At 46.1% G+C, this 17355-nt stretch overlaps 1 protein-coding gene and 1 long non-coding RNA gene across 4 annotated transcripts; one reads left to right on the forward strand and one right to left on the reverse strand.

The window, feature by feature from the left end:
- The first annotated feature begins 6941 nt into the window (after nucleotides 1–6941).
- On the forward strand, nucleotides 6942–15067 carry SLC31A1 (solute carrier family 31 member 1). Of its 3 annotated transcripts, none has more exons than XM_029062746.2 (5): nucleotides 6942–6961; nucleotides 10463–10641; nucleotides 11011–11083; nucleotides 13021–13189; nucleotides 14102–14303. In XM_029062746.2, exons 2-5 carry the CDS (start codon nucleotides 10516–10518, stop codon nucleotides 14301–14303), a joined length of 570 nt encoding a protein of 189 aa, XP_028918579.1. In that variant the 5' UTR covers nucleotides 6942–6961; nucleotides 10463–10515. The 3 variants fall into 3 exon arrangements, with proteins under 3 accessions (XP_028918579.1, XP_007665502.1, XP_001506031.1); XM_007667312.4 differs by lacking the exon at nucleotides 6942–6961 and adding an exon at nucleotides 9740–9807 and having other exon boundaries at nucleotides 14102–15067; XM_001505981.6 differs by lacking the exon at nucleotides 6942–6961 and adding an exon at nucleotides 9861–9879.
- On the reverse strand, nucleotides 12751–14107 carry LOC120638322. The gene is made up of 2 exons (XR_005659922.1): nucleotides 14032–14107; nucleotides 12751–13365 (listed from the first exon to the last, which is right to left on the reverse strand). It is a non-coding gene; the product is annotated as an uncharacterized LOC120638322 (long non-coding RNA).
- Nucleotides 15068–17355: the final 2288 nt, after the last annotated feature.

The following is a 17355-nucleotide window of genomic DNA, read 5'->3' on the forward strand; positions in this document are numbered from 1 at the left end:
AGAATTTACTGTATGCAGAACATTATACTAAGCAGTTTAGGAGAGTACAGTCGTTGCTAGAAACGATCCCTGCCCTCAAGGAATTCACAGTCTGTGCCGCTGGCATTCGGACAGCTTTTCCTTCCTTGATGTGCCAGAAAAAGTTACATTTTCCCCAACTGAGGCTCCTACTTAGGGTTTCCTGAATTCCTTTCATGACTTGGGCTTTTCAGGGCCTGGCCCTTCCTGAATAAAGATTCTCTTCTTTTAAACTTCAGAAGTTAGGAAACAGAATGGCTCGTTTTCCTGTGAAGTACAGAGAATTCACAGAATTTGCGACTACCAATGGAATCCAGGGCTTGGCTTGTTTGCAAAACCCAGCCTCCCCTCCCTGCTGTCAGCAGGTCACTGCTCCTTCCTGCCGGGAACGTGAGCCGTCCTCCGTCCCGAGAGTCTCCCCTCCTTGGACCAGAAGTATAGTCGATTGGCTGCCGCCCTCTCTTCCTCCACCCCCCCAAACTAGAAAAGCCCTCACTGGCTGCAGGTCCTGTTTTCTGTGTCATGGTGATCACCCGAAGATGTGGACGTGCCTAGAATTAAAGCGGGGCCTGCTTAACTGCGGGAGTCGGCCATCTCGTGACTTGAAATCATTAGATAGATTTGTCATGAACTGCTGAATTCAGACTGGGCGCCAAGGAATCACTGGCCTCACCGGCCTCACCGATCTGGTTGGTCTGCCATGCTTGTGCCCATGATGGACGGTTGTTTCTTCCCTTCACCTTTGTACAGGAGGCTGTGGACCAGTTTGGGTCATCCTCATCCCGGGCAGTTATGACTTCCTTCCCTGCTTCCCTTCCTTTCTTTGGAGGGAGAAGAGGACAGTCTGATGGTGAGGCTGAGTTCAACCAAACCTGAAATTCTAAGGAGGAAACCAGAATGCTGCAGTGAGCTTTTTGGTATTGCCTTCCAGAGATGGCAGGATTTGGCTACACCAGGGCTGGAAAGTAGTGAGGGAGGTAGCAGGTGGCAGTGGTGAGAGTGGATGTAGCTATTTTGTTTCTTCTCCCTCTGCACCGCCCCCAACACACACACACACACACACGAAGAAGGTGGTACCACAGCACAGCCTTCCTCCCACTTCTGCCCCTTTCCCTCTCCCCCTTCTTCTTGCTTCTCTCTTGAGGACAGGGTCGCATCTTTCTTTTGGCTGCTCCCCAAGTGTCCAAATTAGAGTCTGTCCCCCAACTAAACACTCAATACATACTATTGATGCTGACTGATACTAATACCCCAAGAATATGGGGCCAGCAGAGACCTTGAAGAGGTGATAAAACAGGCCCATAATAGTCACTGAATGGTCTGAGCCTTTTCAACCTTGTGTAATTAACTCTTGTTAGTTTAGGTTCCGAATATACAGAAAATGCCCTGCCCTAGAGGAAAGGGCATGGGCCTGGGAATTGGTGGACCTGGGTTTTAATTGTGTCTCCTTCCACTCATCTGCTGTGTGACCTTGGGAAAGTCACTTGATTTCTCTGTGCCCCTGTTTCCATATGTACAGTGGGGATTAAATACCACATCTCCTTCCCAACTAGACTGGGCTCCCTGTGGGACAGGGACTGTCCAACCCAATTGTCTTGGGATCTATCCCAGCACTTAGTAAGTGCTTTTTTTTTCAATCAGAGCTATAAAATGGGAGGGGAGGGGAGAACAAGGTGGAACCACATACAGTGACCTTGAACTGAGATCTGGGAACAAAGTGTGTTCTTTATCTAAATCTGATTAGGACCAAGCTTCAGCTCCTTTGTTTTTTTTTTTTCCCTTCTAACCCAAATGGTCTTTGGCACAAATGCCCTCCCAAATTGTACACCGCTTTTGCTTTCCCCCACTTGCAGCTTGAAGTAAAGGTTCTTGGTTCCTTTGCAGTCTTAGCCCTCAGCTCCCTAATTACTTATGTTCTATCAGAATTAAGTTGTCTGTCTCATTCTTCCGAGGACTTCTAAAGCCAGGTTACATTGCTTGTTCATTGAGATCATTTTCATCAGCCTCATAAAGGAAGGCACCTGAAATTACATTTTAAATGTAATTGTTTGAAGTAGTTTTGACCTGTATAACTTCTGATGTCTGGCAAGTCAGCTCCTTCTGGGAAAAGCATCCCTTTTGAAGAAGACTGACCGAAGCTATTAGTTGGTTTTATGTGAAATTCAGCAGGTGAGTCTTTGCATTTTGGTGTTCTGTTGCAAGCTCCCACTTGGCCTTCTTTTTCTCTGTATTAAATGCTGGATAGATTATTATTATTTCTTTTTTTAAATTTTCGTGAGGAGTTGAGGGGGAAGTTCATTCATATCTGTGGCAATGGTAGGCAGGGGCCCAAAATTCCTTTAGCCATGTACTGTACTGTACTAAACTCTTGATGGTTTCATTGAACTGCCTACCCTTTTAGTAGAGCTGTCGTATTCCCTCCACCTTCTTCTGGAGCTGCTGACAGGAGATGAGATGCTCACTGTGGGCAGGGATTGTGTCTGTTTATTGTTGTACTCTCCCAAACGCTTGGTACAGTGCTTCTAACAGTTAGTGCTCAGTAAATACAATTGAATAAATGAAAACCAGGCAGGAAGCCCAAAGAGGAAAAAGCTAAAAGCAAAGGGACTCTAGAGTATTACCTGAATGGCTGAACTTGAAGTATTTCTGGAGGAGTAAAAGTAAATGACCGTCTCAGTTTGCCTGTTGCCTTTTTCCTGGACTCTAGTCTTGTTTCCTCAGCTGTCTAGACCCCTCCCGCTACTGACGCACTACCCTTGGTAACAAATGCCCACTATTTTATAACCTCCACTGGCATCACTCTCCAGTTTTCACCTGTAAACCCATTTTGTCCTCTTTATCACTGAATTCTCCCCCCCCACTTCTTGCTAACCCTATTCAATTCCTTTGCATTAAAGCCTTACACCCCTTTTATTTCTTTGTCAGTTCAAGGTGTGTACCTAAGTAGAAATCTTCCCATCCAGTTTGTGGTAGCATTACCCGTGGAGAGTCTTTTTCTCTATCTTACCAAAAGTTTTAGCAGAAGTAAATGACCACAGCTCAAACTCTGAGAGGGGAGGAGGGGCTTATGGATTTATTTCTGCCCTGTTTATGTTTCTGCAGAAGAACATGATCCTAATCATCTTATTCAGGAATGAAAACTTTCTTCCCCTCCCCCGACCCGGGAATAATGTGGAGAGGAGAGGAAGTCTCCAGGGGAGCTGTCTGAAGCTCCTGATTTCATGTTTTTGTCTGAAAAGATCAAAGATCCCACCAGATTCTTTCTCCACTCCTCCATGTACAGTGTAATCTCCATAGCCTCTCCCCTGTCCAATTCCTTATTCAGCATTGTGCAGTACTGTAACAGGAAAACTCAAGCTGGGATGGAGTTTGAACTAAACCCAGTAATCTCAGGTAAAATTAATTTAGGTCTGAGGCCTAAAAAGGAGCTCTGGAAAATTAGGAGCAGGGAGTAAAACATATATATGTCTTAGTATGTATATAGTATGTGTGTGTGTGTGTGTATGTATGGATAAGGATATGGATGGATAATAATTTATGGTATTTAAGTGTTTACTATGTGCCAGGCTCTGTACTAAGCACTGAGGTGGATACAAGCAAATCGGGTTGAACGGTCCCTGTCCCATATGGGGCTAACTGTATTAATCCCCATTTTACAGATGAGGGAACTGACCCAGAGAAGTGAAATGACTTGCCCAAAGTGACACAGTAGACAAGTGGTGGAGCCAGGATTAGAACCCATGACCTTCTGACTCCCCGGCCCATGTTCTATTCTCTGCGCCATGATGCTTCTCAAAAAAATGGAACACCTCATGAATTTAAAGAAGGCACTGGCAGGGGAAAGATTGGAACCTGGGTCGCTGTGAAGAGTCCTGGTGGCTTTTTGGTACTCAGGGGCACTTGGCTGGGAGGGCTGAAGCACAACCAGCCTCCTCCACCCCTTCCTTCCTTTTCCCTCACTTACTGCAAAAGTTCAAGCTACTGCAGCTGCAAAAAACCCTAAGCCCTTCTTCCCATTTCCTTTACCCCAGTTTGCTGCTAGGGTTCTCCGGAAATGACTGTGAATGAAGGAATGGTTTTTGTATGGGAGGGAGTGAAGACACTTCTGCCCGTTAGTAAGCATCTGTGTGTTGGTCCTATATCTCCCTAATCTCAAGTGAGGCCTGGAATTCTTCTTGTCTCCAGTAAAAGGGCTTTAAGAAAGGGGCGGGCTCACTTTTGGTCCAGAAATTACACAACCCTCGGCTATTGGAGCTGAGTCCATCTAGGAAAGGAGCTTGATGAGGTGGCCAGGTTACAGCTCCATCCAGGCCAGCGGTTGGGGAAAAGTTTGGCTATAGGCTCAGTGACACCGACTAAGAACAGAAGTAATAAGCAATACCTGTGGGTTGGATTTGACTCCATACTTCTCTGCATGATTAAGGGGACCAGTAGGGGTGACTTGTATAGGTAATATTCACATTTGGAGAAATGCAAAATTGCAGGCCTGAGATTAGTGGGATTTGTTATTATTTAAGTATCCAGTTGCCTGTCCCTTCATACACGTCAATAGATACAGAATTGAGCCCCTGAGCCTAGAACACTGAAAAATGTTCAGTCAACAGTAGTAAGGGTTGAGGGACCAGATTTAGAGCAGGACAGGCTATGACTTTGGAATCAGTGTGCATAGGAAGATATTTTCCTCTGATCAGTGTTGTATGATTGATATTGTTATTGTTTTCAATTTCTGGGTGGCCTTTCCTCATCTGAATCCTCTTAAGCTGGGAACCTGGCTTCTTTATAGGGTTAGGACAGTGCTCGAGGCTACTAGTGGGTTTGGTTGTAGAAACAGGAGCAACACAGAAACAGAATAGAAAAGGCAATTGCTGCTGAAGAAATGGAAAGGGAGAGAGACCAGAAGCACCCCCTGTCTCCCAGCTGCACCCAGAAGGGGTGGGGAAACAAAGTTTGGGGACTCCAGGATAGGAAAGGCCACAAGCAGTTACTCGGTACATAATAAATTTATCATGTAATTGACATCAAGCTTCCTCCAACTGGGACTTTGTAACTGGGCATCGTTGGCATTTCATTAGTTTCATTAGTTTTCATTAGTTTTGTAGTAATGATAGGCTGGGGCCCCAAGACCTAGATTTAAAGTCCTGGGGTTCAGTTAAGCAAGAACCCCAACATTTTGTTAACATTTTCTGGTTTTCTCCAGGGTAGGTTCTGGTGATTTTCTGGTAAAGCCAAGGTCCACTGCTATGGAGTCAGGGATTGGAATATTTTCCCTGCCATTAGCCAAATTGCCCTGGGGTGGCTTCTAAGTGCAGGACTTGGTGAGAGCTTGTGGGTGGAAGGGGAAAAGAGGCTTTTCTGAGCCTTTGCTGGGAAGTTTCCTGGAGGATGGGAGCTTTGAGTGGGGGGTGGGGGAGGTTATGTGATGATGATTATTATTATTATTAACATGGGAAACAGCTTGGCCTAATAGAAAGAGCATGGGTTCGAGAGCCAGAGGACTTGGGTTCTGATGCCGGCTCTGTCACTTGCCTGCTATGTGCCATTGGGCAAGTCTCTTAATTACCCCGGGCCTCAGTTTCCTCAACTGTAAAGTGGAAATTCAAAACCTGTTCTCCTTTCTACGTGTATGGCGAGCCCCATGTGGGATAGGGACTGTCCAATCGAACTTGTAGCTACCCCAGGGCTTAGAACCGTCCTTGATACTTGGTAAGCCCTTAACGAATACCATTTAAAAAAATAAAAAAGGTTCAGGTCCAGCCCAAGTTTTGTGAAGTTCCAGGAGCCTGGTTTTCCCGAACCAAGCTCAAAAGAAGCCCATAGTGCCGGAACTTTTTGTCTGGCATAAAAGTAAAGGCAAATTTAAAAGGTTTGCATTCCAGCCCATCACATTTAATGGTAAAACAGCCAGGCTTCGGAGAGTATAAATTTCCACTGGAGACTTGGAGGCAGGAAAGTGTTCCTTGGTTCAAACTGAAAGCTGAGCCCTGGGGGCTGTCACCAACTTCTTGCTTAAAGTTAGCCAGGCAAACACCGGTGTGTGTGTGTGTGGGGGGGGGTGCTCCATAAATTACACTGGATTGGTGGGTTGTAGAGGTGTAGGGATAGAGAGAGATTGTGAGAAGTAGGAGAGGTGACTGGGGGGATTATCATTCTCTGCCTCATCCCCACCCGTCACTCTCTCAACACATCCCATTCACTTGCAGGACTACCCTCACCCGCCAACCAGCCATGACATTTCCCGAGGCACCCCAACCCATGCACACTTGTGAACATGGGTGAAAACACAGCCTGGCAACAGGTTTGAGGCCTGGGGATCTGGTTAGAACTAACACCCGGTTGGGATCAGGATTGATGATGTGAGCAAGACCAGGAGAAAGGAGAGTAGAGAGACGAATAACCCTTGGAAACCACCTCTTAGGCAAGAGGAGGCACATGTTGTTGTTACTCACACGTGGTTAGTGTGAGTAACACAGTGTGTGACTAAGACCCACAGCAGAAAAATATGTAGCTTTGGTAATACTCGGCCAATGAGTACAGTATTGATACAAGTCCTGCCTACGAAATGTTCCTATTTCATCATGAGCTGAGAAGTGGCCCTGGGTGCCTTTGAGATGGTTTCTGCCCCTTTGAGATCCTTGAATCCAGTACCAAGAAAGAGGCAGCCCGAATCAAGTTGGGAACATATTAGTTCCGGAGAAGAAATAGTTAAAGGTGGTGGTGGCATCAGCCGGTATTCAAAGGAAATGAAAGGAAAGAGAAACAGCAAGGTGATCTCACAACCACCAGGAGATAAAAAACATTCTCTCTGGCCAACAATGTTGCCATGACTGTGGACTTTGTCTGATATCCAAATTCCAGTTTGGAGATTTACTCTGGAAGAAGCTGATCTTGGGATTTTGCAAGATTAAAAATATTGGAAATAAAAGCCCTCTACCTGTTAATATCAGTGAGTACAATGTTCACGTTATAAATGGTTAGAGAGGGAATAGGAAGGGAGAGTGTTTCTGTGCATGTTTCTCTCTTCACTGTGGAGTACGGTTTATTTTGCCTTCTAACCCCAGTACATGTTTTTAATTTTCTTCTTTTCTGAAACATAACTGCATTTGGGATCCAGAACTTTAGATTTTAGTGGAGTGCAGGAGCATTTTAAATTGTACCTGAAATACCAGCCTTGAACACCATGTAGCTGCCACTAGGTGATCCTTGCACAGTGTTCAGTTTCAGGAAAGCCATTGTGTGATGACAAAGGAAAGGATTTGGGTCTGCCTCCCGTCCAAGTTCCTTGTGCATTTGAATGTGAAGTGTATTGGACATAGATGGCACTTTGTTCTTCCAGTTGCTTGTTCTGGAAAGTTTCCTGAGATTTACACATGCAAATGCCCAAATACCAGATCTCCCAGTCTCAAAAATTTCATCACTCTGGGCTTGTATTTGGTGTTCCTGACCGAGTGAGCAAACGATATTTCGTGATCGTTGAAAACATGGCTGGTCTCCCAGAGAATAACTGTGCTTTGGAAGAGGGACTAGGAAGAAATGAGGGCCGGAAGGGCTGAACTCAACAGCCAGTGGTGATTATAGCTTTGGTTCTTTTTCTTTACTAGTAATATCTATATAGATATATTTTCATTTGTCCCTCATACTGAAAAATGATGCCACTGATCGTGGAATTGACCTGGACGGATCTACGGCTGAAGTGATTGCTTTGGGACCGACAGTCCCAACATTACCGGGCACACAAAGATGATCTTTTGTTGTGTTCTGTGTTTGTTGTACGCAGTGCCTGTTGCTGTTTAAGTGACTTCCTCAAGGTCAATACATTGCCAGATATCCAAAGTATACTACCTTTTCCCAGTCCTTTGCAAATGATGTGTATTAAAAATATATTTCAGTACCTCTGTTAAATGAAGGCTAAGAAATCTATTTGCAAACATCTGAAAAAACTCCCAGCCTGGCAATTTTTTCATCACTTGGGACACCTTTAGTAAACTCACCCTTTGCCCTTCCCCGCCACTCCTTCCCCAGTCTAGTTCTCCTGCCCCCATTTTCAGTTGCCAGTTGTCCACCTGGTTAATATAAAAAAATACAGCCTTGGATGTGTTTATCTAATGTTTGAGACGCCACCTCTTTTTCTAGTTCATCCTCAGGGATAGGGGACAAATAACAAATAGCATATGGGCCACGTGAAAAAAAAAGTGCCTTTTTTCCCCCCAAATGGTATTTAAGCACTTACTATGTGCCAGGCACTGTACTAAGCACCCAGCACCCCCGTACTCAGGAGAGGACAGGGCATGAGTAAAAAGAATTGAGCCTGCAGAGACGTTTCTCCACAAAATCAGCATGATGTTGACCATCTAAGTCAGAATTCTAAGGTGCCATTTCATTCATCCCCTCATCCATTCATGCTTCCCCCAGCATCCCAGACTGGGTTTTTAACCCCCCAAAACCCCATTATCCTTTTCTAACTGGTGCCTGGGTCTAGCTGGCTCCCAGATGATCATCTGTCATGTGGCCCTGAGCCCCTGGAGGGACAGCTGTGTTTCTGAAGGGGGCAGGAGCAGGGGGCTGCAACTGCAGCCTCAGGAATGGCCTGGGAAGTCAGGAGGCCACCTAATTGCACCCAAACCTGAGGAAGATATGTCCCACCCCTGAGGCTGACAACAACAAACTGAGAAATGTGTTTCCTGCCCCAGAAACTAGAGATGGAGGCTGGTGGTTTCACTCTTTATTTCAGGTCACTGGCCTGGGTCTGAATCTTGAAGATGGGTCATTACTAGTCATAAAGCTGGATTTTCAAGGTTCATTATGTAACACAGCATCTTATTGCGTAAATTTTCTTTGTTTTTATGACATTTGTTAAGAGCTTACTATGTGCCAGACACTGTACTAAGTGCTGAGGTGGATACCTGGAAATCGGGTTGGACACTGTCCATGGCCCACATGAGGCCACCAGTCTTAGTCCCCATTTTATAGAACTTAGGCACAGAGAAGTGAAGTGACTTGCCCAAGGTCACACAGCAGACAAGTGTCAGAGCTGGGATTAGAACCCAGGTCCATCTGACTCCTAGGTCCATGCTCTCTCCACTCGGCCCATGCTGGCCTTTAAAGTCATATCCGTACCTCAGTTGGGCCTTTGATCTGCTGGAAGCAAGAACTGGATCTTTATCCCTTAGTCTCCATTCAGACATCTTGAATACTGCTGCTGTCGAATTCCACGCTCAGCAGCTCTGAGATGTGCATCAGACTGGGGCTCTCAGAATGACTGAGGAATCCTGCTCCCACCAACTCCGAACTTCTGTGAATGGTCTAGTGCGGTTGGGGGATGAAGGGATGACACAACGTTGAACTCCTTCGGGAACCTTCTCCTCCGCCTCTGTGGCTCTTGGGAGTGGTTTAGCTTCAATCCACTGGCTTGGCTGTCTTGTCCCCGGCCCCCTATCTTAACTTCATTTGGGGGCGAGTTACTATAAAAATCCAGATAACGCCATGTTAAGGCAACAGACAAGCTCTCTGTAACCTTGTGGGGCCAAGAACGTGGCTGCCTGGATTTATTTAATTTGGAATAATCTGATTGGATGGAGTTAGACGTGTGCTTTTTTTGTGCTTTGGGCTCCGGTGCATTCTGGAAATTGAGGCATGCATTCAAGTTCTCAGTATTCTGGTCGCCTGGGGCAGGGATGGACCTTTTTCTGAAGAGATATCTGTTTTGATCAAATGCAGGGCTGACAATTAGGAGAATCAATTGGAGAAGTTGCCCTGAGCCAGCTGTCATTGAAGCTGAACAAGCTTGAGCAGGTGACCAAGGCTCGTTGGATCTGGAAGCAGTCATCTGGGGAGCAGAAAGAGCTTTGAATCCTTGAGGAAGAGGTTTAAAAGTCTTAACATGTACTCGAGTTTAATGGGCAGAGCTTGAGCCCATTAAAATGGGGAGGTTTTGGAACCAAGGGAAGCAGCATGGCCTAGAGGATAAGCATAGGCCTGGGATCCTGGGTTCTAATCCTAGTCCACTATCTGCCTGCTGTTTGACCTGGAGCTAGTCACTTAACTTCTGTTGCAGTTTCCTTAACTGCAATATGAGGAATCAGTATCTGTCCTCCATGCTCAGACTGTGGGCCCCATGTGGGACAGGAACTATGTCCGGCCTGACTGACTTATATCTATCCCAGTGCTTAATGCAGTGTTTGTTACATGATATTAAAAATAAAGGGACAGGACTTCTGAATTCTCAAGGTCTAGTCCTTTGATTTTGTATGATTTTGCAATCTTATCCACCACGAACCTTTCCCTGTGTCTCTTTCTACAGGGGATTTCCATCTGACAATTAATTCTTCTAATAGCATTTTTCAAGAAAGCCATTAAATAGCCTCTTAAATGCTACATGTCTCTAGTTTGGAAAAGTGTTTTCTTGCTTAGAATGCTGGCCTCACACCTTTCTTTCCTACCCTTAAAGGAATCTGCTGTTGAAGTTCAACGATTTCTGTCAGGATTGAACACACTACCGACATGGATCACATGGATCACATGGATCACATGAATCACATGAATCACATGAATCACACAACACCACCTCCCCATCACATGCCAACGACAGGCTCCCATGGCCATGGCGGTGGGGGGGACATGATGATGGTGAGTGATCCAAAGTTGTCAACATTGATTCTCCTCGCCCCGCTCCCACAGTCGGTGCAGGAAGAAGTGTCAAAGAGCAGCCAGACATGGGACCATCAGCCCCACCTACCTCAATTTCTAGCTCTGGGAAGAGGACAGAAGCTGGCTTCTGTCAGCCAGTCTTGTCCTGCTGGGGTGGCGTGTAAGGCTGGAAAGTTGAGAGCTAGTGATTGGGACAAGGCGTACTAAGATTGGCCACTGCCTTGTTGAAATTTGGTCTACAAGCAAGAAGTATGATGAGAAATTTCAGAGGTTTTACCATTGCATTCTTGATCTGAGATTCTTTAGTTCTTCTGCTCTGACTCAAATTAATTTTGTTTGTTTTCACAGCCCATGACCTTCTATTTCGGTTTTAAAAATGTGGAGCTGCTCTTTTCTGGCCTTCTGATCAATACTGCTGGAGGTAAGTCATTGAGTGGTATTGGAAGTGGGGGATGTGTTTCCAAGGAGGTTGGTAGGGGGGAGACCCTGCTTTAATGCACAGTCAAGAGACCTGACTTCTTCCATCTTCAGTTTGGCTCATTATTGTACTCTGGGCCAATCTTCTCCCCTTTATCTCTTCCCCTACCCCCCCACCCCAACCTAACCTCCATCTCTCTGCCCTCATTTTCCCACCCAAAACGTGAGGCTATAGTACTTGCCAAAAAAAGGCTCTCAGAGCTGTTTTAAGCGAGAGAAGTACTCTTAAAATCTACCCCAGTTCTAATTTACTTATTAGCCAATAGCCAACCCTATTTCTCTAACCTTTCATCTAGAACAGTAGCTCTCCCTGGATTAAAAATCCCTGTGTTGTTTTTCCACAATGATTATTGTCAAATAAGAGTCTGTAAGAAGGTGATTTCTTGTCCATTCCCTGCCCCCAGGGTGTAGTTAAATTAAGGTTTGACCTGCTCAAGCCAGATTCTAATCAAGTTTAGATGTCATTTCTGAGGGCAGGGGTCAGGTAGCATGTCTTGGGCCAGGCCAGGGGCAGGGAGAAGAGACCGGCTAACTGCCCTTTCTCACCCAAGTCTGCTGCACCAGGGTCATTTTTCGTCTGGGTTATGTTCACTCTTCTGCTTCAACTGTGCTTTTACACATTAAGGAGCCAGGCTCACTGGGGAAACCCATCAGGGGGACAGGAGCATGTTGGGAAGTCAGATAGGCTAACTCCCAGAGAAAGTGGGGAAGAATGTCAGCTGGTCACCACCAGGCCTTTTGACTTCCCTGCCTTTCCCAGCCCCCTTTGCCGATTCAGCCTTTGGGTTCTAGCTAGTAATCCTGCCATCATCCTCTTCCTAAGCACTGAAAAGTTCCTTTGGGATGATTTGGGCAAGTTAAGGTCCACCCAGAGGCCAGTTAACGTTCCAAAGGAACACTGCTTCTACACTGCCTCTGTATTGGGAATGAGAGTCTGGGTGGGGCTGACCATTGGTTCAGTTGGTTCAGTTTCAACAAGGTTCTAACAGCTCTACTTAAATAAAGTCATTCATTCAGTAGTATTTATTGAGCGCTTGCTCTGTGCAGAGCACTGTATTAAGCACTTGAAATTCATTCAATACTATTTATTGAGCGCTTACTATGTGTAGAGCACTGTACTAAGCACTTGGAATGTACAAATCGGCAACAGATAGAGACCGTCCCTGCCCCTTGACGGGCTTACAGTCTAATGGGGGAGACAGAAGAGCAAAACAGAACAAAACAAAAACAAGACAACATTATCATGATAAATAGAATCAAGGGGATGTACACCTCATTAACAAAATAAATAGGGTAATAAATAAATGATGCATGAGAGAAGTTTGCCGACCCTTGAAAATATTGCTTATTCCCACCTTGCTATATTTGAATACGTTGCCTTCGGGAAAAAATGTTAGCCATTCTCAAATCATCTTTTAATCAAGGCCTTCTCTTCAGCTCCTTTTACCGCACAAATACCAGGCTTCTCTCAGTGTGTCAGAGTAATGTAAGGCCACCATATAATCTGACCAATGGATATTTTTCTCCACAGACTCCCCCTATTTTCATCCAAAGGCAGGTTTGTTGAAGGAAGAAGGTGTTTTATCAAAGCAGTATCTCCCATCTCCAAAGTAATTTCTAAATGCAGGGAATTTAATGCTTGTATCTATAACTACCATTCTGTAATTCTTCCTCTAGAACCTCCCACATCAAGCTTTAAATATGCAGGTTTAATACATGAAGCCTTTAAGAATAATTGGAATGTACAATTAAATGATACATGAGTGTAAACAACCTTGCTTCTGGGTTGCTTGTGGTTGGATGGGCCAGCCCAGTCTTGACTACGGATTTAAACACCGCATTGGCCGGTTCCAACTTTTGTCCCATTCCTTCTCCCACCAGAAATGGCCGGGGCTTTCATAGCTGTGTTCTTGCTAGCCATGTTCTACGAGGGTCTGAAGATAGCCCGCGAGAGCCTGCTCCGCAAGTCCCAAGTCAGCATCCGCTACAACTCCATGCCTGTGCCGGGACCCAATGGGACCATCCTCATGGAGACGCACAAAACTGTTGGGTAAGCCTCCTGGGGCTTCAGTGGGAGATCCAGCTCAACACACACAGGGATCTGGCCTGTCCTCCATCGAAGTCGGAGACGGCGACTGGCTGAGATTGGCCACAGTCTAGATCTTGGCAGTGCTTATCTGTGGAGGTTTGGGGTGGAATCACATCCCAGGGACACTGACCACTCATCTGTCAGCAAGAGAAGGGGGTAACGCTTTTTACAAATGTGAAGACTGACTCCCCCCTTCCCTAAAATTAGCAAAACCTATGCTTCCCATGGGTGTCGCTTGAAGACGTTAGTCACTTTTCATATTCAGAGTAGGAGAGTGAAAGGTAAGACCCTCAAGGGTACACCAGCCTTATGAACCTCCACCAGCGATAGTTCTTCACAGCCCAAATAAATGGGGGTCTGTGGTGTTTCACTGCCATGATAGGCACAGGCCACTGGAACTTAGTCATTTTACGAGTTTTGCTTCCTTTCAATCTAAGACAGTAGGAGGACTAAGCCCTGGGATGGATACAAACAATAGAGAGTCAGAGTCCCTGACCCATGTGGACTAATAGTCTAATTGGGATAAGGCTGGCGTCCCTCAGCCAGGTGGAAAATGGGAAAACAAGTTTAGGGGCATGGGGGTCAGGTATCGGACTGACCAGAGAGACCATGGGGTAACCAACCCGCATTTCTCTTGGCCCTGGACCTCACTTACCCATGTCCCATTCCCCTGGCCTGGGGGAAGGGGCAGAGACCTATAAGGGTCAGCGGAGGAGAGGTGAGGAGGGGCAAAAGTCAGGTGGTATGGCTCAAGCCAGGCCGGGAAGTTGAGGGGGCGGCCAGCTGGCTGAACTTTCTCTCACCAAAGCCTGCTGCGCCATGTCCTTTTGAAGACCAGGCCGGTCTTAATTGTCGTCCTTGGTTGTTCTCCAGGCAGCAGATGCTGAGCTTCCCTCACCTCCTGCAGACCGTACTGCATATCATCCAGGTGGTCATCAGCTACTTCCTCATGCTCATCTTCATGACGTACAACGGCTACCTGTGCATTGCCGTGGCAGCCGGGGCTGGCACCGGTTACTTCCTCTTCAGCTGGAAGAAGGCAGTGGTGGTGGACATCACAGAACACTGCCATTGATTTCTGACATTAGGGTGGAGCCTCAGCTGCCGTGGGAAACAGTAAGAAAGCAGGGGTGGTATGGTACAGGGGAGAGTATGTCTTTACCTTTCCTGTCTGCCCCTGCATATACTCATATACATATACACACACACACATCATAACAAGGGGGCTCTGCCACCCACCTCCAATTTGGGCCAGTGCCAATCCCAGACTGACTCCTGCTGCTGGGCCTTCAGCCAAGATTCCCCACCCTCTACCCAGGGGATTGGGGCAAGAAGTCACACTCATCTTAGATCCAGGTTTTGTTCTTCATTCTTCCCTAATCAAGGTAGCCTTATGTTCTAATGACTACACTGCCTTTTTAATCTTTTTTTAAAAAACAAAACACAGACAGCCAGTGTTTTTGGCCAGAGATGGCAGGAAATATACCTGGGAGAGTGATGGAAATTGGGAGAAACTTCTGTCCACCCTCTGCCCTGAGCCAATACCTGTCCCTAGTTGAAACACTGTAGAAAATGCCTCCCTAATGGAGAGCTCGATGAAGAGGGCAAGCTTGTCCTGTCTGTGAGGCGTGATTCCAGGAATAGGGGATAGGATGGGTGAGAAAGACTCCGTAAAGTGTGTAGCATGTAACACTCTTCTCTTGGGCAATCTCAGGCCAGATCATCAAGTCCCATTCCCACCTGCCTGCCTCTTGGTATGATCAATCGTCAAATGTATTGACAATCGACTACGGGAAATAGTAATAGAAAACTTTTTAAATAAACTGTTGACATTGTTCATTGTTTGTGCCATTCGTTGGTCATGACAAGAAAGATGAATTCCTCCAACCCACTGCCCAGGCCTCTTCTAGCTTAGAAGAGGAGCTGGCAGCCTGTGGGGTGACAGAGTTAGGGCCTCCTAGCCGTGGGGACGGGCGGCAAGGCTGCTGGGATCTGAGAGGGCAGAATTTAGTTTGAGGCATGGTGTGCAGGCTCTAACTTGCACTGGAGTATACAGGGATACTCTACTTCCCACTATGATATGAAGGAAATAAGTTGAAATTCAAAATGGTAGACCTCCAAGGACTTTAACAACTGGCCTGTCCCAAGCTGGGTGTCCTCTCTTCTCCACCCACTCCCACCCCCCAGGGGAGGGGGTTTCCTAACCAGATAGTAGGACTGCTGCTAGTATAATTTGGAAGTGACTAGGCAGGCTTATTCACCAGCTTAGGGTACAGTTGAGGAGGCTTCGTTGAGGAGAACACTGCCAATCATCCTCAGACATCAAGACCCAGAGCAGAATCAAAGCAGCTCACTTGGAGTCTAATCATTCAATCATATTTATTGAGCGCTTACTATGTGCCGAGCACTGGACTAAGTGCTTGGGAAAGTACAATACAATGAAAGACACATTCCCTGCCCACAATGAGCTTACAGCCTTGAGGACAGGAGCTGGAGTCACAATGAAGAGCCAAGTTTTGAGCCCCAAGTGGCCAGGTTCACCTCATGGCTATTTCAGGAGCGGAAACAGGTGCTCTGTCTCAGATTGACTGTTGACCCTATTCCATGCTCTCCCTGCGAGATGCTTGGCATCAGAAGAGAAGCCAAAGATTGCTCTTGCTCCCCACTACTGGTGCTTACTTAGTTGCTGCTGCATCTGTTTTTCTTTTTTTATGGTATTTGATAAGTGCTTACTATGTGCCAGCCACTGTACTAAGTGCTGGGGTAGAGTCGAGATAATCAGGTCGGACATAGTGTGTCCCACATGGGGCTCACAGACTTAATCCCCATTTTACAGATGAGGTAACCTAGGCTCTGAGAAGTTAAATGACTTGCCCAAGGTCATACAGCAGGCAATTATTTTGTACTGTGTCATACTGTAAGAGCTTAGTACAATGTTTGGCACCTAGAAAATGCTTAATAAATATCATTTAAAACAAAAAAGATGCAGAGCTGGGATTAGGACCCAGGTCCTTCTATTTCCCAGGCCCATGCTCTACCCACTAAGCCATACTGTTTGTGTTCTTGTGCTGCCAGAGGAAGGATAGTGAGCAGAACAGATGGGCTGCCTTGGCTCCCACAAGTCTCCCAGTGGGGATTTCCACTCCTGAACCAAGTCACAAAATGGTGGTGCTAGTGCCATATGGTTAAAACTTGAACCTCTGCATAAGCATGGATGTGAGTGGCACCATGTTGGTGTGTTGACCCACCGAATGCAATCAAGAAATCAAGAACATGAACCCCACATGGAACAGGGACTTTTGCTTGTATCCATTCAATTGTATTATTGAGTGCTATTCTGTGCAGAGCAGGGTACTAAGCGCTTGGGAGAGTACAATACAACAGTAAACACCCCAGCTTTTAGTACAGTGCCTGACACATGGTAAATGCTTTACAAATATTATTATTATTATTAGGACCGTTCTACCAACCAAGCACAGCATCAGGTAAGCACTTTAATGGAGATGTTTTGGGCAGAGAGGAGCAGAACATTGAATTCACTCATTCATTTAATCATTTATTGAACGCTTACTGTGTGCAGAGCACTGTACTAAGCTCCAAAGATAGAGCAGCTAATTTTGTTCCCACAGTAGCCGCATATTCTCCACATCCCAGTGCTAAAGCTAGGATGGAAAAAAAAAACCTTAGAACCCAGGAGTGGGACATATACCAAGGCCTGGAAGGAGTCATTTTGTCCATCCCACTGGCTTTGAGCAAGGTGACACCCAAAAGATCTAGCAGACTGATAGTGAAAAGCTTTCCTTCAAAGGGCCTCTTGTTCCTTTAATCTTCCTGAATTAAACTTCCTGAATCCCGCTGGCCCTAGGCCCTTTTTACTCTAGCTCCTCACACCCTCAAGGACTGGAGTTGATTATTGTTAGAGTCCTGAGCTTCTGGTGTCCCCTTTGCAGCTTTTCAACAAGTGACCCTGCTCCTTCTATTCAAATTGGAGACTTGTTAGTCAAATAACTCCAGGAACTGACTGCCAACCAGGAATTCCCAGTTAACTGAGCCTGACCTGTTGACTATCAAAAGCCTCATCAAGTTGAATTTGCTTTTATCACCTTCCTGCCTCAGGAGATTGTATT

The sequence above is a fragment of the Ornithorhynchus anatinus genome, chromosome 4 (assembly GCF_004115215.2).
Source record: "Ornithorhynchus anatinus isolate Pmale09 chromosome 4, mOrnAna1.pri.v4, whole genome shotgun sequence".
NCBI lineage: Eukaryota > Metazoa > Chordata > Mammalia > Monotremata > Ornithorhynchidae > Ornithorhynchus > Ornithorhynchus anatinus.

Excerpts from the sequence above, each read along its gene's own strand:
- SLC31A1 (XM_029062746.2), top strand. The coding sequence starts at position 10,516 with ATGGATCACATGGATCACATGGATCACATGAATCACATGAATCACATG. Across the intron at positions 10,642-11,010 it reads GTGGGGGGGACATGATGATG|CCCATGACCTTCTATTTCGG; the intron begins GTGAGTGATCCA and ends TTGTTTTCACAG. Across the intron at positions 11,084-13,020 it reads TCTGATCAATACTGCTGGAG|AAATGGCCGGGGCTTTCATA; the intron begins GTAAGTCATTGA and ends TTCTCCCACCAG.